This window comes from Jaculus jaculus, chromosome 5 (genome assembly GCF_020740685.1).
Source record: "Jaculus jaculus isolate mJacJac1 chromosome 5, mJacJac1.mat.Y.cur, whole genome shotgun sequence".
Taxonomy (NCBI): Eukaryota; Metazoa; Chordata; class Mammalia; order Rodentia; family Dipodidae; genus Jaculus; species Jaculus jaculus.
The window spans coordinates 151,285,890-151,312,094 of NC_059106.1; the positions used below are offsets into that span (position 1 = coordinate 151,285,890).

Sequence of the window (26,205 nt, forward strand, 5' to 3'; positions counted from 1 at the left end):
TAAGTAACTCACTCTCATGAAAATGCCACTAAGCCATTAATAAGGGTAGAGTCCCCATGACCTAATAGCTCTTTAAAGCTCCCACCTTTATACATTCTTATGCTGGAGATAAAAGTTTCCCAGGGACTTTGTGGGGCAAGTTCAAACCAAAGAAAAGATTCTTTGTGTATTAGTTTCTTCTTGTCTTTTAAGATAGGGTCTCACTGTGTAGCCTCAATGGCTTCAAACTCAAAATCTTTCTGTCTCACTCCCTTTGTGCTGGGATTATAGGCATGTGCTTCCTTTGTGTTTTTATTAGAACCCAGTTTCTCCAGGCAGTAGAAGTGATGTTTGTTTCTGAGGTAGTTGCCACACAGGGGCCATTCCCAGATTCAATACTGCCTGGATTTCTTTTTTCCCTTTTTCCAACCTCTAAATCATCAATGAGATCCTTCTCATGCTTAAAACTTCTCCTATTTCTCCATTTGTCTTTCTGTTCTCCTTCTAAGAATTAATAAAATTACGTTAAGATTTCTTAGCTAATCTCGGGTAATCATCTGATATTAAGGAGTCTTGCTTAGCAACATTAATTCCATTTATACCATACTTTCATGGCAGTACTTAGGATGGCACGTGATTGAATACCCAGGAAATGTGAAGTATACCCATGGGAAGGATACCTTTAGAAATCTAGTTTCTACAATATGTCAACTCAGAAATTGAAGACTCTTTTGGAATCAAATAATCAAATTCTTGCTACTTTACATCTATTTTGGACCCCTACTTTAGTAGTTCAACATTAGCTTGAAGTTTTTCCTAAAAGAGCATTACCTGATTTAGATATTCCATTCCTATATTTTGCCTACCTAAGGAACTTTCAATTGACTGCCTTTTGAATTCTATAATGATGATGATTGAGCTTGGATTGCCATTCATTCATTCATTGTTATGTTTTAAATATACATTTAAAACTATTATATTTATTTTTTTGCAAGGGGAGAGAAAGAGAGAGAGAGAGAGAGAGAGAGAGAGAGAGAGAGAGAGAGAGAGAGAGAGAGAGAAAGAGGGAAGGGATGAGTGCACCAGGACCTCTAGCCACAAACAAACAAACTCCAGATGTGTGTGCCACTTTGTGCATCTGGCTTGTGGTGGTTTGATTCAGGTGTCCCCCATAAACTTAGGTGTTCTGAATGCTAGGTTCTCAGCTGATGGAGATTTGGGAATTAACGCCTCCTGGAGGGAGTGTATTGTTGAGGGCCGGCTTATGGGTATTAAAGCCAGTTTCCCCTTGCCAGTGTTTGGCACACCCTCCTGTTGCTGTGGTCCACCTTATGTTGGCCAGGGGATGATGTCCACCCTCATGCCATTGTTTTCCCCTGCCATCGTGGAGCTTCCCCTCGAGCCTGTAAACCACAATAAATCTCTTTTTTCCCAGAAGCTGCTCTTGGTTGGGTGATTTCTACCAGCAATGTGAACTGGACTGCAACAGTAAAGTGGTACCGAGGAGTGGGATTGCTGCTAGACACCTGTCTATTTGGCTTCGGCCTTTTGCAGCTGATTTTTAAGGGGAATGTGGGAGGATTTGAAACCTTGGCCTAAGAGATGCCTTACAGTGCTGTAAGTACAGCTTGATGGGTTATTCTGGTCTGAGCTGCAAGACTTGAATGCAATAAGAGCTAAGGACTGTGAGGTTTGGTTTATGAGGGTGAGAAAGAGCTTTGCTTGGACTGGGCTAGCAGTTTGTGTGAGAAGCTTGCTCTTGTGCCCATGTCCTGAGAAGTTGTGCAGGGTTGCTTTGCATAGAAATGAACTGGTGTGTGCAGAGGGATATGGCACAGAAAGAAAAATCTTTGGGTGAACTGTTGCCTGTTCAGCTGCAACTGAGAGATTACAACCTTTGAGACTGGGCTAGCTGACCTGTGCTGGGGCAACAAGAAGAATGTAGACTCTTTTGAAGGGGCCTGGGTGCTCAAGGAGTGTCCTGTTATTCAAAGTCTGCTTTATTCCCCCCTGGATTAACAAATTGGCACCCTACCTGTTATCATGGAGAGTAAGAAATGCTGGAAAGAGGGTCACTGAGTTTGCAACACGGTCTTCTATTTTGGAAATGGCCATGGGCAGTGTGAAGCGGGTTTGTTGGTTGCCTGCATAGAGACCCCATGGGGCCATGAAGATGAACCGTGGCTTGCAGTGGAGACCCAGTGGAGATGCCGGGACCATGAGATGGCTGCCGAGGAGCTGCCTGCCCTGATGAAGTTTTCCAGGACTGTGAGTAGCCTAGCTGGAGGGGCGGAATTGGAATGCCAGAGACTTGTTGCTGGTTAGAATTAATCGGACTTGGATATTTGTCACTGGCTAGAGTTGTTGGACTTGAAGCTACAGTTTGATATTTGCCCTGGTTGTTTTAAATCTTGTATTGGTTGAATGTTTCTTTGCTATGCCCAGTGCCATTTTTTGCAGTGTGAATATTTATTCTGTGCCATTATGGGTTTTTTGAGGTTATTTTTTTGTATTATGGCTCAGTTAAAAGATCTTGGACTATGGGGATATTTGAACGTCATTGGGATTGATAAAAACTATGGGGCTTTTAAAGTCAGACTGAATGCATTGTATTTTACACCATGTATGGATATCAGTTTTTGGGGGCCAGGGGTGGAATGTGGTGGTTTGATTCAGGTGTCCCCCATAAACTTAGGTGTTCTGAATGCTAGGTTCCTAGCTGATAGAGATTTGGGAATTAACGCCTCCTGGAGGGAGTGTATTGTTGAGGGCCGGCTTATGGGTATTAAAGCCAGTTTCCCCTTGCCAGTGTTTGGCACACCCTCCCGTTGCTGTGGTCCACCTTATGTTGGCCAGGGGGTGATGTCCACCCTCTGCTCATGCCATCGTTTTCCCCTTCCATCATGGAGCTTCCCCTTGAGCCTGTAAGCCAAAATAAATCTCTTTTATCCAGAAGCTGCTCTTGGTTGGGTGATTTCTACCAGCAATGTGAACCGGACTACAACATGGCTTTACATGGGTACTGGGGAAATGAACCCTGGCTAACTTAGGCTCTGTAGGAAAGCATCTTCAGCACTGGGGAGCTGAGCCATCTCTGTAACCCATATTGTTAAAAAGCTGTTAATGAGTGCTTATTACCTATAATGCAAGTTCCTGGGAGATGGTGAAACAGGAGTAAAATATGAAGACCATATAGTCACATATATCCAAAGTGTGCATCTTTGTAGATCTGTGTATGTGTTAGGAATAATAAATATATGAATGAGTATAGAATTATGTTTCAAGTGGATATGTAGTAAAATGATTGGCAAATGTACTTATTGGACTTAAGATGGTAAGGGTCATCCTATCTGAGATATAACATGTAAGCAGAAATGTGATGAAAGGGAATGAGAACGGTATATCTTTGATGAAGAGTGTTCTGGGACAAAAGGTTCTAGACACAGTTCATACTTGATGCAGAAAGAGCAAGGAGGCAACGTTGGTGCAAATCGAAAAGGAAGTCAGGAAGGAATGTGGAGCCTGCCCTTGTGGGCCTTGAAGGCCATCAGAAGACATTGTTTTTTACTTTAGTACAACAGAGAGATGTTGGACAATTTTTAACAGATAAGTGAAATGATGTGACTTTTGGTTTTCCGTGAGAAGTCTTGCTGATCATAGAAACAGGAGGGTCCATGAGAAGGTACTTGCAGTTGTTCTGGGTGGAGCAGTGTGGTGGTTAGACTATGGTTACAGCATTTTATGAGCTAAGACTGGGTCTGACATGAACTTGAATTGAGGGATATCTCTCTGGAATAGTCACGGCTGCTCATCCTTATAGAGACTTCCTCAGTGTTCTCTTTGTAAAAGCTCTTACGCATTTTGTGTCTTCTCTTGTATCCTTTTCTATGTAAACTTTGAGCTCCCAGGTCAAAAGTGCCTAAACACCAGACAACACAAACACAAGGAACACAAGAGATCACCTTTGAATAGGCAGAGTATCATAAAAGCACAGGAAAGTGAAGAAACAATCTAGGAAAACTGCTTACATGCAAAAGAAATGACTGAATTGGTGTCAACAACTTATAAATGAAACACTTTTTTTGTTTTTTTATTTTTATTTATTTTTACTTTTGAAACATATTTTTTTGAACTTGAAACCAGTTCAGTCATTAATTTTTAGTGAGTGTACTTATGGGCAATTATTGAGAAAATTTTTTTTGGGGAAGTGCTGGAAAGATTGCTAATTTGTTAAGGCATTTATCTGCAAAGTCAAAAGACCCAGGTTTGATTACCCAGGACCCATGTAAGCCAGATGCACAAGGTAGCACATGCATCTGGAGTTCATTTGCAGTGGCTGGAGGCCCTGGCACACTCATTCTCTATCTACCTGCCTCTCTCTTTCAAATAAATAAATAAAATAAAATATAAAAGAAATATGCTTTTACTTCTAAAGAATATTTTTAATAGGCTTTTTTAAAATTTCTTTTAAAGCAACCACAAGATTGATTGCATTTGAATTCAAGGAAAATTTTGAGGAAGAATAAACTAGGGAGTAAATGAGTTGTTGGTATGTAGAAGGTGGAGATATCTATATGACAGCTAGTATATGCATGCATACTACAATGATATCTTTAGTCTGTTTTCTAGGAAACTTTCTATTTCTAGGAAATTTCTAGGAACTGCCCCAGATAGTTAATTATTCTGGGATAGGACTATATCTGTGTGATAGATATGCAAAGCAACAACAACATGAAAGCAAGTGTTTTCTGCTGCCCTCCCTCATCTGTCTACACAGAAAACATGTAGAACCATATTGATTTCACAACTACTCACAGATACAAAACCCATGTATGCAGAATCTGTGATGGACTGCGATCACTTGCACATGTGGAGAACATTCACTTAACATTAATATAACATAATTTTGGCATTAAATATTATTAGAATGTCACTGAACTTTATAGTTCCAGTTCTAACCATTGTCTTTGTCCTAATTTAAAAGGCAACCTTTAGACTATTTTTATATCCTTGGCCTTACTTGACCCGGTTCATGGTGAGACTCCTAAGAGTGTGTAAGGTTCAATACTGAAGCACATTGACATGGGTACTAGCTCTTTATTAGTTTTATATTTTAAATTTATGTCCCGTTTTCTTGGACATCACCCCTTTGTGCTACTCACAGCTTATGAGTCCATCTTTTTTGCTTACTGGATTCTGCAGTTTCCTTCCTTGTTCATTGGAATTTTAGGACTGTTCCTACTTTTGTCAGGCTTCTCACACATCAGGCTCTCTACATGCTTCTCCAGACTCAATGAGTCCACCATTCATGCAACAATCCTGTCCTGAACTCACACTTCCTAAAGATTCAGGACATGCAGTGTTTAAAGGTATCACCAAGTAATAATAACTCCCTGAAGTATGCTAAACTGCATTGGTGCTTAGTTTATAATTATATTTTGACTACCACCCTTAATACTAGAATTTTAATAGCATTTTCAGGTTAAGGAGTAAAACAAAACATAATAGAAAGTGTACAAAGTGTTTTCAATAGGCCAGATCCAAGAAGATGCTCTACAAATCTCTGTTATGTTAATGATGGTTAAGTCTGTGCTATGGTTTAACAATTATGGAAGTTTTGTGCTTTGTTTTTAAAAGTAAAAACATTTTTAGTTTCTTTTAAAGATATATAGTCTCAAAAAACAAATATAAAATGTCACATTTTAATATATTGTTTGATATTAGAGAGAAATTCAGTATTTCCAATGTATAACCACAGTAAAGATTTCACATTAAAAGTATATTTCCCTTGTGACACAGTGTTATAAAGTTATTGTCAAGTATGAAGACTTGCTAGTGAATTGAAGTTTTTAAAGTCTGTCTGCATTGTCATCTTAACTCATGTTATATATGGAACATATTCCATATAAAAACACAAATGAAGCAAATGTTTCTTATTTTACCTTAATGCCCAAAGTTCAATACTAGGCAGACCTGAGGGAAATATGAAAGATATATATTCTCTTGTAAATAAGAGAAAATACTGTCTATGCAAAGTATATGGTAGAGATAGAGAGTATAGACAGCCTAGAGTTTCTTTTGAGACCTGGCTTTCTGCTACAAGTGATTTGAGAATTTTAAAGGACAATAGTTTCCAATTGTAAAGTATACTATATTCATGCAGTACATACTTTAACCTAGTTTACAATGTATATTTATTATATCCCCTGACTCCACAAAACCAATATTTAACTTTACAGCTTAAAGTCACACATAGGGAAATGCTTTACAAAATGGGATATTATTTCTCAATGAAAAATATTACAGTATAAGTATCAAACGGTTCAGTTCAGTGGTTTCTGAGTAATAACAGACCTGCTGTGGGATGCAGGCTTTGAGATACAGCAATGCTTTAAGTAGTTGATTCAGATTTCAAGGTAACCAAAGCTTAAGAGACATTTTAATGTAAACTCATCTTGGTTTCACAATATATTTTTCCCCCTTTTCAACTGTACTTCATGCCATCATTTCTGGAAAGTTGAGGAAAATAAGCCACTTACATTTGTATTTTATATACTATATAAATCTCTGTTGTTTTTCTTTATCAGGTAAACATGTTGCAAAGCCTAACTATACTGAGGTCTATCATTTTGTCTTTACTCACAGGCTAATGTAGCTCAGCATTTGCTCCATTGCTTACATCAGATGACATATGTTTCTGTTATTGATACAGATATCTGTAATGTCTACTAAACATGTGCATGATTTCTACAGACCAATATGTCATTACAAAATGTACACAGTGCTTGTCATCTCTTAAGTACAGGAAGATGAACCAGTGATGCCCATGTCATGCATGAATATATACGATGCAGTACCGTTCTCTGAGTCCAGGTAGTCCTATCCCAATTCTAACCTTCCAAAGTTCTGCACTATGTTGCCTATTCTAAATATTGTGCCAGTATTTGATAGCAATGCTTATAACATGGAGATTAGAAAGAAGGGCTGGACATAGTGTCAGTGAAATTTTAATAAGGCATAAAAGATTTTAAAGTTAAAAATTCAGCAAAACGGGCTGGAGAGATGGCTTAGCGGTTAAGCGCTTGCCTGTGAACCCTAAGGACCCCGGTTCGAGGCTCAGTTCCCCAGGTCCCACATTAGCCAGATGCACAAGGGGGCGCATGCGTCTGGAGTTTGTTTGCAGAGGCTGGAAGCCCTGGCGCGCCCATTCTCTCTCTCTCCCTCTATCTGTCTTTCTCTCTGTGTCTGTTGCTCTCAAATAAATAAATAAAAATTAAAAAAAAAAGTTCAGCAAAACCACACAAAAGTTTGAATGGAGTACTAACAGCCAAGAGAGTCTTAAACATAGTTGTATTTAAACAATACTCTGGCTTGATTCTCTTCAAGTTGTGATGACACTTTATGACCCTGACCACTATTACTCAGGATGACCATTTGATGTGCTTATTCCTGAATACTGAGCATTAAATTGTGCAGAGGAGACTTGACAAAAATAAGAGGTCTTTCTAGCAAATTGTGAAATAATGGTGAAAGTAAAGGCTAATTTAGAAATATCTCATGGGAGCTAACCACTAGAAATATTAACACCTGAATAGCAATTACAATTCTTCATTGAGAGTGGCAAAGAAGAAAGGGGATAAAAGAGACTGCTCAAGGTTAGAGCTTGTGTCATGGGTGGCAGCATCCTTAGAGACAGAGCAGTATTACCTTTTACCTTGACCTATGCAGACTATATGGTCTGTTTATATGGCCACAAAGTAAGGATAAGAGGCAGCAAAATTGTTGGTAAAGTGGTAGTGTATTGATATGTCACAACTAACTGTTATGCATGTGCTAAAAGTCATGTTCTTGAAAACTCACAGCTTCTAAGAACAAATGCCATTATGTTTTGCTTGAAATCTATACTAGAATTACTTTCTATCACATGTTAGATCTAATTTTGCTGACCTGAATATTTGTATTCCTTGTTTTTGGCTGACTAATGAATGATTCCATATTGAAGTTTTGTTGAACACAGTTATGTATTACAGGCTGATGTGTTTCTAGGAGCTACCATTCAGCAAGTCATTTCTGTAGTTTATGTTAATGAGGTGGGGTTACTAGCAAGATATTTTTGTGGGCTCTTCAGTTAAGCTTATATACATGTTTTATTGACCATCTAAACTAAAGGTTGTTGGCCAACTGGAAATGTAATATGGAAACACAATTTTCATTCTCTGTGTCTAAGTGATAAAATACCTTGAATATGGTTCTAATACCAGCCTTGCATGATCTTTTCTGAACTTGTACTTATTTCTTTTATTTTGTAGTTCTGAAACACTGAAAAATTGCCTTGAGAAATTAGTGATATCCATTAATCATGTCAATAAGTTTCCACTATTCAACTATTAACAAAATTCTTATTCTCATGGTTTTAACAAAAAGTGAGCTGTATGTAATAGTGCAAGTATGAGACTTCTCAATGTGCCTGATGTCATTACTTATACAGCTGATGTGACCTTGTTGCTTGCTGATGAGGACATTGTCAATGATAGAACATTATAACCAGAGACTGACCCAGTGAGTTGTATGGTAAGTTCAAGAGTGTTTGGTCTTATTGCTAAAAACCAGACCACACCTTGTAATCATAGGTGACCTGGTGTTACCAGTTATCAGTCCACACATTTTAATAGTGGTAGTAAAAGTCATGTTTGTTCAATGCATATCCCACATTTTAAAGAATAGTTATGACTATCAGCATTGAAATCAATTGGTTTGAGACCATCCACAGTACCTGACACTTGAGATCAATGATGGCCCTAGAAACAATTATTGTGCAATCTATCTATGTCAATCAAAAGTTGTATGCAGACACTTTTCATATGATGTGTTAACAGCTCCTTGTATATGTTTATCTTTGAATGTGAATGACCTCAGGTTCCCAAATGTTGAGGTTACCTGTTTGTACAACCATTATTGTTTTGAACCTGATTCTTGATTTGTATCTTAGCTTCTATGGGATGCTTCTAAGATGTACATGCATTCAAGTTTAAAACTTAATAACTTACTTGAATGAATTTTCTTATGTGTGACTTGAAAAAAAAATTACGTATTAAAGGGTTGAAAAATATCAATTGACAGAGGTATAAGTAATGAACACTACTAGTCATGAAAGATTAAACTTAAAATTTTCCTTACAAAGTGAGAGTGTCAAAATAAAAATCCATGCAGAGCATATACACATACACCTGTTTTACACAGAAAGCTTTCTATAAAAAAAAAATCACAAGAGCAACCAGTGCTATACATTATGTAAACTCACAAAGTGCATTTTATACACAAACATAAAGCATAAATTAAAAAAGGACAATAGCAAAACAATTTAAATATAGAAGAATTTGCACATAATTTTGTTAAATAAGAATAAATAATTTCATCACACAAATTCACATAGCTATTGCAAGAACAATAAATTAATTACTTTTCAGTGTTGTAACTTTTGTTGTTTGTGATTCATCCCTCACTTAGTTTAATGGGATAAAACTGTTTCCACAGGAAGGCAATGGAAGTTGATTTTGCTACATAAGTCATAACAATGCTGTTATATTTCTACATAACCTTTTCTGGCCTATAAGAAATAAGTGCTATTTTTTCTGGAGTCTTTTTGTATGCAATGAAATTTATTTATGCAAATGAGATTATATTATTGTAAATTTGAGCATTATCCTTTTTAAAAATATTTTTCCCATCTTCCTCCTTTATCCTTCATTCTAAATCCTAGACTTTAAAAAACTTCAGGTTACAACTCTGGAAAAGTAGATGTCAAAGCAGAAAATTAAATTGGCCTGGATTGGAGATTCTAAGAGTTTCTTGTTGGTATTGTTATTTTATTTTATTTTATTTTTTGCATATCCCTAATACACTGCTCTTAATTTCAGTCTGTCATTTTCCCCAGTCAACCTAGTAACACTCAGAAGGAAAAAAACAAACAGAGAAAACACCTTAGTACCTGGAATAGTGGTTGATTTGTTCTATGTCTTTTAGAATTATTTTAATGAGATATAAAACTTTGTTATTTGGGTGAAAAGAGAGTCACTGCTAGATGACTATTAAAAAAAAATCTATGAGCACAGAATGGTGAAGCACAGTAGGAGACAAACATGTTTGCTCTTCATTTATTTTGCAACATAACCACAAAAGACAGAAAAAAAAAAGAATGTTGTCATATTTGAGTTACTTGGTTAATATTTTTTTTTTAATTGAAAAATAAGTAACATTGAACTCTCTATAAATCGTTTTTCAAAGTCAGATGATTTTTGATCTTTTTCTAGACCAATCTGACTGGATTTAGTCCCTATTCTTGGTAGTCAATGGTCTCCAGCACAGATTACCTGTTTTGTACAGGCTGTTTTTCTTGATAATTTGTTAAGGTAACATTACTATGCCCATAGCAAAACCAGTCTGTGAAAACCCAAAGAAGGCTATTGGTTTAGAAAAGCAATTGAATGTTTCACACAATCATTTCTCAAGAAAATATGGAAGACAGTAAGATATTCATTGAAATGAATGTGATACCAAGAGATCAATTCCATAAGCCTTTTATATTATATATATTATATGATAAAAATAAACTCCTATATGTTTAATGGAACTTAAAAATGATTCCCAAAAATCTCTGTATGTAAATCTTTAAGATAGGCACATTTGGTATGATCATTATCACATTTATATAAAACAATTGGCTTTGCAGTATTTCACAGAGAAATCCCAATGGAATATAATGCCTTATGTTTTCTGAGTTACAGAATGGAGTTGTGCTGTTTACAATCTAAAGGATATTATGTGTATCATGATGAAATATTTTTAACTATGCAACTATTCAAGCATCACCTACCTGTACCGGAAAAACCTTCCTGAAAATCCTTACATTTTGTCACTCGAACACTTACTGATACAACCAAACACTTACCAATTGGAAAAACAAATCTTTAATATATTAGTAGGTATATACTTATATTTAAGCTCTGTGAAATTATTGCCTATGCTGTGGAAACAGTCTTATTAATAATGCTAATCATGTTTGCTTCTTGCATTAACCACATTAATAACAATTGTTCCTTCTAACTGTGGCAAAATAGCAAATAATCTTTAATATTCCTATTAAACCAGGCCAATATGTAGTATACAACATCAGTTGTTTGGAACCCTTTAAACAAAACAGACAAGCAAATACATAACATTTTAGAGGCTTGCTGGTAAGAGGTATACCAGTATTGAAAGTATTGGGTGTGACTGAAATTGATGCTGTGTGTTCTATGTGCACATTACACATTATTACATATCAGACTGGAGCCATAGAAAGTCAGCAGCTGTGAAAATATAATTGGGAAACAGTAACAACTTTTTGTTCTTAAGTTAAGTTCCAACACAATGATACCAAGTTTTATACTCTTGGATACTGATGACATATGCATAGGCAAATACTACTACATCCTAATTATGCCTTAATTTGTCTGGCTGCCTGAAAAAACATAGAGGCAGTCAAATATGGAATAGATAGACCTGCATAAGTATTTGAATTACCAGACACACTAGGATTCTTTTTCTTTCCAGAATTACTCAGAAGATACTTTCTTTCAAAATGGGTTTTTGACAAGAATGTTATTTCCTGCAGTCAGAAAATATACTAAGTCTTATTACACAGCAGCAAGTTCTTAATTTCCAGTATATCATCCACAGCTCTTTCTGGCAACTTGGGGTGGAAGTAGCTGCAGACCTACTTTGGTCAAACACATTTTTATAGAAATATATATTAATAGAACCAAGAGATATAAAGTGACATAGCAAGCGGGCATGTATTTACAAACAGTAAAAATAAGCTACTGTGCATTGTGGGTGAAAGTGATTACGATGCCTTTGTAGACATTGTATAAGAGGTAGGTGACAAAGGGGGAAGATTGCTTTGCCAACTTCATATGTTCTCTGATTCTACATTCGTCCATGTTTGTCTCATTCTTGTAGGTCCAGGGGATCCTTGTAACTCCCAGACTTTTCTATGTTCCAAAGTCACCATTATGACACAAAGCAGTGTTCATTTTCTTTTGGTCACAGAGAGCAGATTCTGCTCATAATTTGACTCCTGGTGAGAATAACATTGAAGCATGGCTATCTGTGCATTGGGTAGACTTCACTTCACCACAACTATGTCTGTGATGGGTCCTCCAAGTGTCTTTGTGCATAGAAAGCAAAACCACAGGCTAGCATTTCTTCAGCAAACATTGCTTAAATGCAGAAGGTCTCTGAGAGAGAAGGCATCCCTTGGCTAACTTCCGGTTTCCATCCTGGCACTGCACCGTCCTGGTGTGCCAGCCTGTGTCACAGGTCCTAGAACATGCCAGCCATGGGCCTGTCACCCACTGAAGCAGAGGAGTAGGCGATCCCACTTTATTGCCGCCATGGCTCATAACAGAGTTTATTTTTGCAGTCGATTTCTTGGGAACAAAAAAGCTGTAACGGACATCTAATGCTTTGCTTGGGTCTGTTGCAAGAATCTGCACGATTAGAATTTCTTTTGTGGCTGAGTAGCCCATACCATGCAAAAAGTCGTCCCTGTGGCTCCACCCGCTGTAGTTCATGACAGTCCCATTGATATCGATGATGGTCTCAGAGGTGGAGATCATGTACTTGCCATTGATGAGGTACTCACCATTCTTCTTCTTTAGGGCCAAGTAGGCAGTGAATCGCGTCTGATCTTTGGCTTTGAACTGCCGGACTTTTATGTGGGTTGCTCCTTCAGGAATCCTCACAACATCGGTATAACCCTTACTGCAGGCAGGCACATTCACAAGGGAAATGAGGGAAGTGAGGGTAAGAAGAGAAAATTAGCTCACAATTAACTGCTGGATAAATAAATAGAAATTCTCTAAAAGTATTCCCTCATTTTATCAAAATTTTAGTGCATTTAGGAGTTTATTTTAACTTAACTTTCAAAATTAATTTTCTTATGACAAAATAAAACTGTGGTTAGAATATCTACACTCACACATTTTCATTCAGATGTTCAAACTTTTTTTTCTAAAATTTTATACTAACTTCATGTAAAGATTGAGACAACCATTAGCATCTTTATCAAAGTGTAACATGTTTACAAAGCTACATCCTGGAACAGACACACACACACATATATATGTATGTATGTATGTGTGTGTGTGTATATATATATATATATATATATATATACACACACATATGTATATATATACATATATATACATATGTGCACATATATATATATATATATATATATATATACACACACACACATATGTATACACAATACATACTTCTGACCAAAAAATATGCTGTCAGCTAATCATATAGAAATGTTTAATGTTTATCAAACTTGTTTGCATATTGGAATTACCACTGTCTCTTTCAGTAATCCACAAACTTATTATAAGGTCCATTGAGTCTCAATCTTTCAACATGGAGTACAGGAAACATACTCAAAACTACTCACACTGCTCCAATGTGCAAACTAGCTTAAGAGAACACATGTAGTTATATGTGCTTTTGTGCTTTTGAAGACAGGAAATGGAGGCTCTGCCTCTGGCTTTACTGAAACTTGATTTCATGGAGCAGGAAGATAAGTGAATGGTAAATTTTGTCACTAGGTAAAGATGACTTGTAAAAATTTAATTCTAATGCCTTACAGAATTTTTATGAATGTTCAGTATCCATGTGCCACTGTGACACACTGAAAGAAGAATTACTATGGGTGATAAATGTGATCAGTATCTAGAAATCCCCAGTCTGCTCAGAGAAGCAAAGGCCCCACTTATGGTGAATACTAAGGCAGATGTTAATTGAGCCCTTGGGGACTCTACTGGTGTGAGATGAAGTCATCTTTTGCCAAAACCTTTGCCTTTCTAAGTGATTTCATAATGTGGCTTAAAAAGCATATTATCACTTTAGTTTCTTAATTATTTAGATAGTGCACTTTGACTGATAGATGTGAAATAGGATTGTGTGATTTCTAATTCTTACTCAAAGTTCAAGGTTATACATTTCCCTTGCTCCAGTATTTTCTCTGAATAGGAGAAGAAGTTGGACTACTTGGAAATCACTGGTTTGCTGGGCACCTGATCTACGGTGACTGCCGCATAAATGTCAGAGCCTCCAACAGCGTTGAAGAGAACTGTGGCAGTGCTCATGGTGCTTATTCTGTTTAGCTTGATCCATCGTTTTTTACTTTTTGTAACCCACTATGTCACAATGTATGAAATCTTTATCCCTGTTGCCTGTATCCCACAGTAGTTATGTGAATACAAGCTCTGAGTATGTTCATAGCATAAATAACACCAATCATTATGTGTAAAACAACAAAGAAATAATTGGCAAAGGATAAGGGCAAGAAAGCCCTTTGTATTCTGTTCTTTAAAACACATGATTTGAAATGTGTATATATTTGGTGGCAATACAAAAGACATGTTGTATTTAGCATTTAGAGGAATATTTGATAACCTCATGTAAAATAATATATATAGAATATAGTATGCAAGATATTACTTTAAAAATAACTTGTTTTCTCATATAGTTCCTAAATTCATCTGTCCCTCTTGTTTTTTTCTAATTTTACCCCATTCTTCAGCTATTTGTCTTTCTTGTTCTCTCCACTTCTCTCATTCCCTCTCTTTCCCTCTGTTGTTTATTTTGTCCCCCATGCTGCTTTGTTCCTCTTTCCTTCCTTCCCTCATATATGTGTCCATAGCCTCTGCCTTCCTCTGGCATTTACGTCTTGTTGAATCAAATGTCTTAAAGTTTCAAATCCAGGTTTTCTTGTATCCAGCAAAACAAAGGTTTGAACTGATCATAAGTAAACATGCAGGGGCTTTTGACACAGATGGTCCAACATAGTCAAAGGCATTCAAAGGACCCTTGTTAGCAAATACAATGAGTAACCCACATTATTTAGAATGCTTTCTTCACCTGTGTATTTTATTCACATGAAACATACTCTCCAATTTTTCACATTAACACGATGCTTAATATGTTTAATAAGCCCTTTGTTGTATTTGGTTGTCAGGTCCCTTTCAAGATAAAGCTTGCCCCAGTACCAGCATTGTGAAGGCAGGTACATGTAAAGAAAATCACTCAGCATATAAAAGGTTTGCATAAATGAAAAATAATCCTGTCCTCCTTCAGACTTCTTAATCAAATGAGCCATCCTTCTGCTGAGAGCATAAGATTTAAAGGCCAAAGCTGGCAATATATCCATTTGCCATGTTTCAAGCAAAAGTGTGGAAGCAAGAGAGATTCCTTTTACTATCTTTATGTCCTTATGGAGTAGACATAAGCCAGAATAGGTAACTATACAATAAGATTTTTATCCATACCTCTTCTTACACTTTACAAGGAGAAAAGTCTTCTTAAGAACAACAAAGTCTAATGAGAATGTGCTAGAAAACAGTTAAGGTGGAAAACAGCCATCCTGTCATAAATTGATTATAATTGATAATAATTGATTTATCACTATGGTGGAAAGCTTTCTACCTTTTCTTTCAGTTTTCTGACTTATAAGATCTTGATTTATAAGAACTTGACTCTATGGCTGTCATAATTAATCAGTTTCCAGAGTTAAGATGATTTTTCACCCGTCTTCCAGAGCTCTACTCATCTCCTCTCCCTCCTTTCTCATCTACAGAGTTCTTCAGTAGAGCCAAGTAGACCTCCTCCTACAAAGAGCTGGTGAGGTAATGTGAGTGCCCAATATCCATAGTACAGGAGTCCAATACTTTGTTCAATCCACATAAGGGTGATGGTGCTGTCATATTACCTTTTCTTATTGAAGGTTCCAATGACCTTTGTACAACTGGAATTGTCTCCTCCACAGACTCCACATTTGTCATACTGTAGCTTGGATCCAATGATACCATCACAGCCAGTTCTCACACACCTTCCTCGGACACAGACTGAATTGCTGTATGGTCGACATTCCGTCCCATCGGTTACCTGCAAAGACATCAGCAGCTGTGGCTGTTACTTGGTTTTTAGTAAAATAAAGGAGCAAGTTTAAATTTAAAAAAGTATATTGATTAGAATAAATTATAATTAGGTAAGCAAAACACAACAAACCACCTAGGGTAGAGGAGTTTCTGAATGAAAAAGAAAAAATCCGTGCTGTTTCTTGGTGAACCTGGTACCGGCACAAGGGTGAAGGAGATAGACACAGAGAACACTCAACTCCTACCAAATCCGATATTCTGAAATACAGAAACTTCCAATACCTCTCCACTGAAGCAGACCTAAAATGAAGCCAACCTGGTTCAGTGAAATTTGCAGAAGAGAGCTCGAAAGAATGTTAGAGTCACATGTTGGTCATGATACACAGAGACATTGCCTCTTACCCATAACTGATGGCTAACCTACAATGTATGACCCATATTCCCTAATGAGGAGGGTCCCTGCAGAGAGGGGAGGACAGGGAAGAGGCTAACAATGGCAACAAATTGACTGTATACACTGAGTACAAAACTAATTTTAAAAAATGGAGAAACCTTGAGCTTCATTTCTGGTGAGTTAGGTGAGCAAAGATACTAATCTCCACTTTACTATACATAATACATTCCAACAGCACAATCTTGGCGTTTTACATTGATCAAAAGTCTTTTCCCTTCATGGGGAAGACTACCACTCCTGTAGAAATCTGAGTATAAGCAGGCACAACACAAATATTCTTCATTGCATGATGCTACTATAGAAATAAGTTCGAAACCCAGATGTGTTCAAAATCTTGTCATGGTTGGAAAGCAGTCTTTATTCTATATTGACCTGGCAGACATCAAAACAGTGACAAACACAGTCCCCAGACAATTAGAGTGTCTAGTGCCAGAAGGTGCTACATGGGCGACTGGGGAAAAATGACCAATATCTGTCCAAGCAACTCATGGTCTAACCTACTTAGCAACAAATAACCTGTTGTGATGCTCACACAAGTGCAACAGTGGTTCACAGCCATGGTATGAAACAAACTGCTCTTGATTTGGCTAACTGACCTGCTCAGTGGAACAGAACCCATAGCTGGAGCTGGGAAACAAGTCAGAACCAGATCCAAAAATGAGCCTGCTCTCCATTATCAAGCTACCACCAATCATGGGCTACAAGAGGGCCTACACCTATTAACTTTTCTCTAAAAGAATAATGGCTATCCCATTTATCTGGCGCTAACTTTACTCTCCATCAGAGAATCTGATTTTCTTTTTCAGATGCAGATCCTAAGGAGAGAACCACCCCATCATATCTCAAAAAAGGCCCCAGCTGAAACTAAGAATAATTGGTGAAACAAGCAAGTGTTCTGTTTTATTAGTGAACCTGTTACATGCACAAGGGTGAAGGAGATTGACACAGAGAACAATCAACTCTTACCAAATCAGATAGCCAAAGACACAGAAGCTCCCAAGACCTTATCACTGAAGCAGGCCTAAAATGAGCCCAATATGTCTCAGGGAAGTTTGTGGATGTGGGGGTGGAAGGAATGTCAGAGCCACACGTTGGGTCATGATATACAGAGACATTTCCTCCTACCCATAACTGATGGCTAACCCCACAATGCATGACCCATATATCCCAACAAGGAGCGGCCAGGTGGAAAGGGGCGGACAGGGAGGAGGCTAACAATGGTACCAACTTGACTGTATTCACTAAGTACAAAACTAACAAAAATAATAAATAAATAAATAAATAGTGACAAACAGATTAGTATAGAAAGTAGAATCTGGGGAATTCAGAAAAGAAAGTACTGAAAGAAAGAGAGTAGGTTTTTAATAAAAGAAGTGGTATACATTGGCATTACAAAGCTAGTTAAAATAGAGAATATACATAAACTGTAGCTTATACATGTGTGTATATACAGTGATATATACGCTCACATATATAAACCTGTACATGAATTTATGTATGTAAAAACATTCTTTTGATATATGTGATTATGTGAATTTTTATGTATTTTTACACTGAAGTGGAATATACTTTAAGAAGCCTGTACTACTTATATAGCTATGTTTCCAGGTTTTTTGCTTTTATTTTTCTGTAGTATTTTGAAAGAAAATGCACTGATTCATAATTGAAAAGCTATGATATATTGCCATTTTTATAGGTGGAGATTGATTTATTTTTCAATAATATGTTATATATAAAGATAGACATACAGATCTACCCAAGGGCCAGTTTCAGAGGCCTTTTAGGTACAGCATATGTTTGAAAATTACATAAAAACTAATTGAAAATTGATGAATAATACTGAAATGAAGGGGAAATCTTCTCAGTATATTTTAAAAATTCACATTAATGAACAAATAGGAATAGCAGCACTAATTTTAATGTATGTAAGTAAGTGGAATTTGATTCATGTTAAGTAAGGGTATATTACTCAAAAGAGACAAAGATCTTAGAGCCCATCTTCATGACTCACCAAAGGAATTCTTAAATATATGATGGAAAAATTTAGTTTATTTGCTTTAAAGTCACCTCAGTAAATGTGCCTGGAAATACTAGCTCTTTTCATGGCTATTCTTAAACAAGAGTCGTATTTCATATTTGACGATGAGTTACACTTTTCAAAAATAGCTTCTAAGACATTTTTACTTGTTCTGTTTAAAAATAATTCTTATCGACTGTATAAAGTTTGAAAATATAGGAATTTTAAAGGTGAAAATAATATAATACCTAACTGCCCTGAAATTAATGACTGTTAACATTTGGTATCTGTAGGCTTCATGCTACCAAATTATTTCAATCATGGATGCCTACTGTTCTGGACAGTCAGTGTGTAGTTACCTTTGGAGAAAAGACCACATAGTAGCCAGTGCCCTTGGCTCTGCAGGTCAGTTTGCACACATCTCCCGGCAGGACACCTGCATATTTGGGGACCCATTCTACAAATGTTTTGACTCCTTTTGCATCAGATTGATAGCCATTTTTGGCCTCACATTGCTCATGACGGAAGGATTTACCTGGGAAACAAGACACATGACATTAATGCTTTTGTCTGTTTTGAATGAGTTTATATATATATATATATATATATTAACTCATTTTAAGGGCAGGTGCTGTTTTTGTATTGCAGAGCTTTGTATGAACCTGTGTTAGTGAAAATGTGCAATATAAGCTTAATGCTATTTCTCCGGCCTCCCCTTTTAAATCTAGAATACAAACTACACATGACTCATCATAGTTACTAATGCCTTGAAACATACCACTAGGTGGGCAGGGCATCACATTGCAGGAACGGTAAATGGCTCTCTTCCCAGTGCAGTAGCGGCCACTGTTTCGTGGTGCAGGGTTATTACAGTGGCGATAGGCAAACTGCACTCCTCCCCCACATGAGCGAGAACACTGGCCCCAGGGGCCCCAGGAACCCCAGTTTCCATGGCTTGAAGTCTGAAATAGAACACAGAAGGTATTAAAATCAGATGGCAGAAAGCATTTGATACATATTTGTAAATTTGTATATAAAGACACAGTGGAAACTTCAAGACAAGTAGATGTGCTTCAGTGAACTAAACTGTCTCATACTCCAATATTGCAACCCATTTCCAGTTCTAAGCAATAAATTTCCACTCCCAGCAGCAGAGAATGTAAAGTATTACCCTAAGCAATGGGCACGTGGCAAAGATTACATCCTGTTTACTCTGGACTATCTTAAATTCTGCCTTCAAATATTGTATAACTGAGCTGTGTTCATAAGCATTGAAACACTGCTATCATTCTGTGCTCTTTAACCTTGGATCATTAATGCAATGTATCATGTTGGTTGTGCTTGTACCTCTTTCCACCTCTTTAGCTCTAAACTTCGATTATCTTGTTGTCAATACCACATAGCCTATCTGTGACAGATTGCTTCTCTGCCTACAGCTAGACTTGGTTAAATTTCTAATTGTGACAGGAAATGAGGAGTACCTACATTCTATCTTCCAAACAGCCTACAGGGAAAGAAGAGCCTGGTTACAGAAGCCCGAGTCTCTTCCTGGAAACATTGCAATAGGAAGCTGAGGGATTTCAAAAGGAATATAGTACAAGGTATTTAGACCAGAGAATGTGTATAGAACTTCTCCTGGCAGTCTTTGTTGGAATATCTGATAGGACTCAGACAATGAGAACATGGAAATTGTCTTCTGGAGATTTCTCAAACCTTGCAAGTGAACACATATTATGATCTTGTCTTGAGGATTAAGGGGTATACTGTGCTGACCTGCAGCTGTACTGTGTGGTGGACAAGCATCCTGCCCCACAAGAGTGAGGTATGTGTTCCCAGGAGCAATCCTAGCTAACATTGCTCCTAACTACATGAATTTGCTGGTGGAGAAAAAGCAATCTCATCAAACATGTATAAGGCCATCAGTGTCCTCTCCATTACTATTTTCTTCATGAGTTTCAATACATGTTATTTTGGCTCATGCATTTAAACATCTTGTCCTCACTCCACTGTTTGGGAAGGTTGGAGAACCACGAAAAAGTGGAGACTGGCTGGAGGAAGTGGCCATTGGATGTGGGCATTGAGGATGTATAGCCTGGACCCACTTCCAATTCACTCTCTGCTTCCTGACTATGGATGCAGTGTGAGCTGTCAGCCTCCTGCCATCTTGCCTTCCTCACCATGGCAGACTGCCCTCCCTGGACCTGTAAGATGAACTAAACCCATTCTTAAGCTGCTTGTCAGGTATTGGGTCACAGCAATGAGGAAAATAACTAACAAAAATGTCTTCTGATAATTTTAGCAAGCTTCCACAAAGCCATTGCTGAGGCTTGCTTTGATTCTCTGACTGACGGAGTTGTATACTTATTTGTGAAATGCTGTAAGAAGAAATCCCTGTTATCTGCATGTTCTTCAGTTTTTGGTGACTGAGAGGGGAAACTGTGAACAAAAAATGAAGTTTAAATAGGTTGCTAAAGGAAAAAATCTTTTCATTAGAAAATAAAGTCTTTGATGACAATGCATATATATGTCCCAGAAATGCACTGCCCACTTTGATTTCTAGGCTTTAGGTGACCAGAAAACAACTTACTGAATAATATTTTTTCTTGGTTTTGTCCACACACTTGCCCTGAAGGCAGATTCTGCCCTTCCCACAGGGTGTCCCTTCCACAGCAGGCAGCTTCTTGGTCAGACACACCATCTGACCCTGGCGCACCACGGCACACCATAGGCGGGCGCAGACATCCATGCCCGGACACACAGAGTACTCAGGCCCAAATGTCAGGTTGCACTGCTGGGTGGCATCATAGATCTGTCCTGGGAGTTCTTCAGGACCCAGAATCTGCTTTCGTGGTAGGTCTAGCAAACAGTTACCTAAGAATAAAATCAATCAATCAATCAATCAAATAATAACTAAGATTAATTCCACTTGGGGTTCAGGTTTCAGATCACTTGGATCATGGATCTAAAAGTGAAAGGTACCAGGGTTGTTGAAGTATGATGATCCAGAGGGTCTTTAGTGTGATCCCCTAGAAAAGGGGCTTTAGGGAACAAGGCTGGTCTCCTTGGACTCCAGTTTTTTAGAACCTAGGTGTTCAGCAAACACTTGTTCAGTGAGTGCCAAAAGGAATGGGGCATCACTTCAGACATGGAATGAATGGAGACAGGCAACAGGCACATAGGGAAGAGGTGACTTGGAAATGGAGAATGAGAGGTAATCACATTACAGATAAGCTATTTCTCAAAGTTGCAACCAAGTATTATTATTCTGAAGTTCGTCATCAGATCCCCTCTAGATATATCTTAATTTCTTTGGCACTATGCCATAATGACCATTTTCATAACTTATAGAAAGTTGCCATATGGAAGCATAGCATCACCAGCCTGTCCTCCTCATGACATACCATGATATGTGAGACATGGGTGGCTGTTTTATTTTCTTGCTGACATGAGTAAGGATCCTTTAGATGGTGGATATTATGTCTAATGACAGAAACATCTGGTCTAAAGTCGAATCCTGCTGAAATACTTTATGCCTGCATGCTCTTGGCCAAAGGTAGGTAACCTCTTCCTAATTTATTTTCAGGATTTGTGTGGTATTTTTTTCTTCTATATGATACTGTAAAAGTAGAAATAACTAAACAGTTATAATGCAAGACTAGAACCACATGAAACAATGACAGTTGGTTCTATGTCCAACATTACTGAACATCATCATTTTAAATATATCAGATTTGTTCTGTATACAAAACAACCCTAAATTCACAGTAAGAAGTAGACTATTCAGTGCTTTTTTGAGTGTGCTGCAAATGTTTTTACAACTACAGCAAAGTTTCTTCAAAGGAAATACTTTATACCTATTTGTCCATGTGTGATACAGGCATTATATGAAAATGAATAAACAGAAAAGTTCCTATTTCCCTGAGCCAAAGTGTTTGAAGAGGTAGATCTTCTTATGGCCAGCCAGGAAAAGCATTAAAAAATAAGCGTGCGGCCAAAGAGAATTCAGGGAGAAAAACATCAAGTTAAAGGAAAACATTAAGATCATGTCAATAGGAAAGAATGATAGTAAAACCTTACTAAGCTTTCCTTAAAGAACAGAGGACAATCATGCCCCCCCCCCCACAGAACTCATGAATAAACTGTTATCTCCATTGCTATGTAAGAGGAATGCTGTGTAAATCTGGGAAGGCTTAGCAGATTGCTGATGTTTGAAGACTGTCAACAAACCTCTGAATCAGCAAGGAGGTGTTTCAGTTCTCCAAAAGTGCTGTTCTAAGAATTTTACTAAAAGCATTTTACTCAAAAGCCTAGACTATAGGACTTGGAAGTCTTTGCTGCATGTGAATAAACAATGCAGGGGTCTACCTTATTTACTGTGAATCAAAAATAAATAAATAAATAAATAAAATGGATTCATTGATACCTGTCACAAGATATTGAGTAAAATGAAATGTGGAATGCAAGCAATCTGAAATTAGCCTACTATGAGGAGAGGTAGCAATTAATCTACTATAATTTTTAAAAATGAGGAGGGTATGGTGGCACATGCATTTAATCCCAGCATTTGATAAGCAGAGGTAGGAGGATCATCATAAGTATGAGTCAGCATGGGCCACAGAGTGAGCTCCAGGTCAGCTTTGGCTAGAGTGAGACCCTGCTTCAAAAAGTAATGCTTATATTTTTCTTTATTATTAAGAAGTAGGGGCTGGAGAGATGGGTCAATGGCTAAAGGTACAGCTTTACAAAGCCTGCTGACTCACTTCTTAATAATAATAAAAGTATTATCCATTGGAATAAGATTAAATATTGATCCATATATTCAGACCCTAAGAAAAATTAATTATGTCACGAATGAATCTTCCAAATAGGCCCAATGGATATACAACTGTTTAACACTGTGATATGATATCATCTACAGATGTGTTGCACTGTACTCCTTACTATCCTCAGCTGTATGTGGCCCACAGGTCACAGGTTGGACACATCTGCATGCTGCCTTTTTCCTCTAGCTTCATCCTCCTGGCTTTATACTTCTTCTATGTGGCATTTGCATGAATGTCTAGCACTTAAAGAGAAGCCCATTAAGTTCTGCTGCTCTTTGATGAGTCACTGTGAACCTAGTGATAAAGGACCAGGAACACAGACAGGGCAGCAAAGGGTATTAACCAAAACTAATTCTAGGGGTCTGTTTCTGAAGCTGGTGGAAGCACTGAAAAGCACCATTACAATAAATAAATAAATAAATAAATAAATAAATAAATAAATAAATAAATAAGACTAGGCATTCAGCACAACGCAGGGTGAAACAAAGCTTTAAAAAAGACACATTAGTGTGGTCTTAAAGTGTGTCTTGTTTGCACACACTTTCAAAGGATATACTTACTGGGACCAATCAAGATACTATGGCAATAGGCTTTGAGTTTTATTAAAATCTCTCTAAAAATTTGACATTAAATCTCAACAGCTAGCTGTCCAGTTTGCAATTAACAAGGGATTCAGAGACAGAGCTTTTCATTTCCATTTTCTGTCCAAAGCTTTGTGTCCGTAGATCTTCAAAGAAGCATTATGCTAATTTTCCTAAGCTGTCTAGATCTCCCTTAACAGCCTGGGTTTCATTCCTGAGCTGGACACATACATGCGATGGATAGACCCATCCTCTGACAGTGGGGACTTAGGGATGTTACAGGCACAGCTATCTTCTTTGGCCTCAAGGTTAGGAAGCACTTGAGGAAGGAAATTCAATAACCTGCTCTCCTTGCACAATTTTTCTGCAGTGCTTACTTTTATTTTATGGGCGTGTACTCCCAGCCATCTTGCCTATAGTGAACTTGTGTAAACACTGCACAATTTCTGTAAGGATCTTGTCCAGGGATGGGGGAATTTCAGGAGATACACTGCTACTCCTTTGTATCACAAACCTCCAGCTCTAGTTACTTTCTGAGTGTGCTTTTTGGCTTCTCAACCATAACCTAATCGCTGTATATTTCTTGTTGGACTAAGATCAGGAAACACTCAGTATTAATGAATTTAAATTTGGCATTGGGAGAAGCTTACAAATGTTCAGATACTTGTGCCTAATAATTAAAAAAAATAAATCTACTGCTTTGAGTTTAATTTGGCTGTCACATCTCCTGTCTGCAGCATTTCTGGCAGTGGGAGGGATAAGATATCACCTGTAAATAGATTTTGCAGAACATGATGCTTTTAGGTGTCACTGAAACATTGGACACATTTTGTGAAAATGCATCATTAAACATAGAAATTTCTTTGTTGCCTTTGCCTACATGTCCCCACTTCAATTTCCTAAGTTTCTGAAAATCACCATTGGTGTGTAGATCACTTTATCAGGATAACAACTACAGGCATCTTTAGAGGTGACTCCAGTGCAATCGATTTTGATGTTTTGACTTTGAAAAGAAATGGTACCAGATCACTTTTTTTTTCCCTCTCAGGACTGTGCTTGTTCTCCCATACGTTCAAGTTCTGTCGTTTCACTTTATTCCCTCAGTATACCTAGCTGAAGTCATTTACCTCTCTCCTATTTTATTGCTATTTAGTGGCCTAGAATTTTAGACCAGAAATGGAGCCATATTTTAAAATATGAATTTGTCAGCCCTAAGTGGTGGCTCAAGGAGCTCACTGTGAGAAATGTAAAAAAGGGTTAGGACATGGTGTCATGAAATCTCTTAGTTTTTGAATGAAGATTTTCTTGTTAGCTTTTCTATTATCCTGGGCTTTGGCTTTCTCCTTGGTCCTTTCCTAAACTAGCAGTTTAAGTGGTGAAGCTTCAATCATCAAATTGGGCTTGCCAGTTCTTATGCCCAAACTCTCTCTTAAACTGACTTGTTAGGTTTTTTTCTCTGGCAGAATTACAAAGCTATTAGTTGAATTTTCATTTAAATAATCACATTACAGAAAGCACGTGTTTACATTCTCTATGCATGTTCCTTTGAAAAAAAGTGAGAAATGCTTGGGCTTTGATCTGTTCCATAGGATGTTCCACCATTTTCCTTATTTCAAAATTAATTCAATCATTGTAAGTGACTAAAAAAACACACTATTTCTTTTTGGTTAAATCAAAAGGATTCATATAAATATCAACATATTTAAAGGGGGGAATCTAAATTTGATTGAATTAAAAAAGTAAGCATTTTCTACCCAAAGGATTCTGGTAATTGAATTGACTTAACATGCATTTTGGAAATTTTGATAATTTTATCAGTGTAAATGAATAAGGCTTTTTTTTTTTTTTTTTTTTACTGAGGCCATGTTGGTAGCTGATCTCTTTCAAATATCCCATTGTCTCATGTAATTATATGTAAGTTTGTTGAAAAAATTAAAAGAAACTCAGTGTAGGCTTTGAAAAGTAGTGAAATAATGTTCAATTTGAAGGCAGTACTGCAAGTGTACTGCTTAGAAACTAAAGTCATAAATTCCGCAAACATGAATGAATCATGTCAAAATTAGGGCAAAAAATAAAACAAAATTCAGTATCTCATTATAATTGACCTAATACTTGTGTAAAAAATAAATTGTCCATTTTAGCAGTGGGTATTTGCTGCCTTGGCAACATAATCCATTCATTTGGTGATTCAAGATTTGGCTTAACATCTTGGAATGTGTAATATGGGATATTAAAATAAAATATTCATCTAAAGTAACAAAAAAATTAACATCAGGAGTAAAGAGTAAAGATTCTATTGAAGAAAAGCTTTACTAAATATTGACTTGATTAAAGTGAATAGAAAGATGTTTAGATGCTCATTTATTTT

General features: G+C 37.1%; 1 protein-coding gene across 2 annotated transcripts in view; it reads right to left on the minus strand.

Annotated features, from left to right (window-relative positions):
* Positions 1-10,595: 10,595 nt before the first annotated feature.
* The window catches only part of Adamts5 (ADAM metallopeptidase with thrombospondin type 1 motif 5), a 41,022-nt gene continuing 25,412 nt past the window's right edge, over positions 10,596-26,205 (minus strand). For both annotated transcript variants that reach the window (XM_045149922.1, XM_004654389.3), the window contains 5 exons: positions 21,021-21,304; positions 19,212-19,395; positions 18,793-18,968; positions 15,794-15,969; positions 10,596-12,783 (listed from right to left, as the gene is read on the minus strand). In XM_045149922.1, coding sequence (XP_045005857.1) covers positions 12,216-12,783; positions 15,794-15,969; positions 18,793-18,968; positions 19,212-19,395; positions 21,021-21,304 — 1,388 coding nt within the window. In that variant the 3' untranslated portion in view covers positions 10,596-12,215. The remainder of the gene's footprint in view (positions 12,784-15,793; positions 15,970-18,792; positions 18,969-19,211; positions 19,396-21,020; positions 21,305-26,205) is intronic.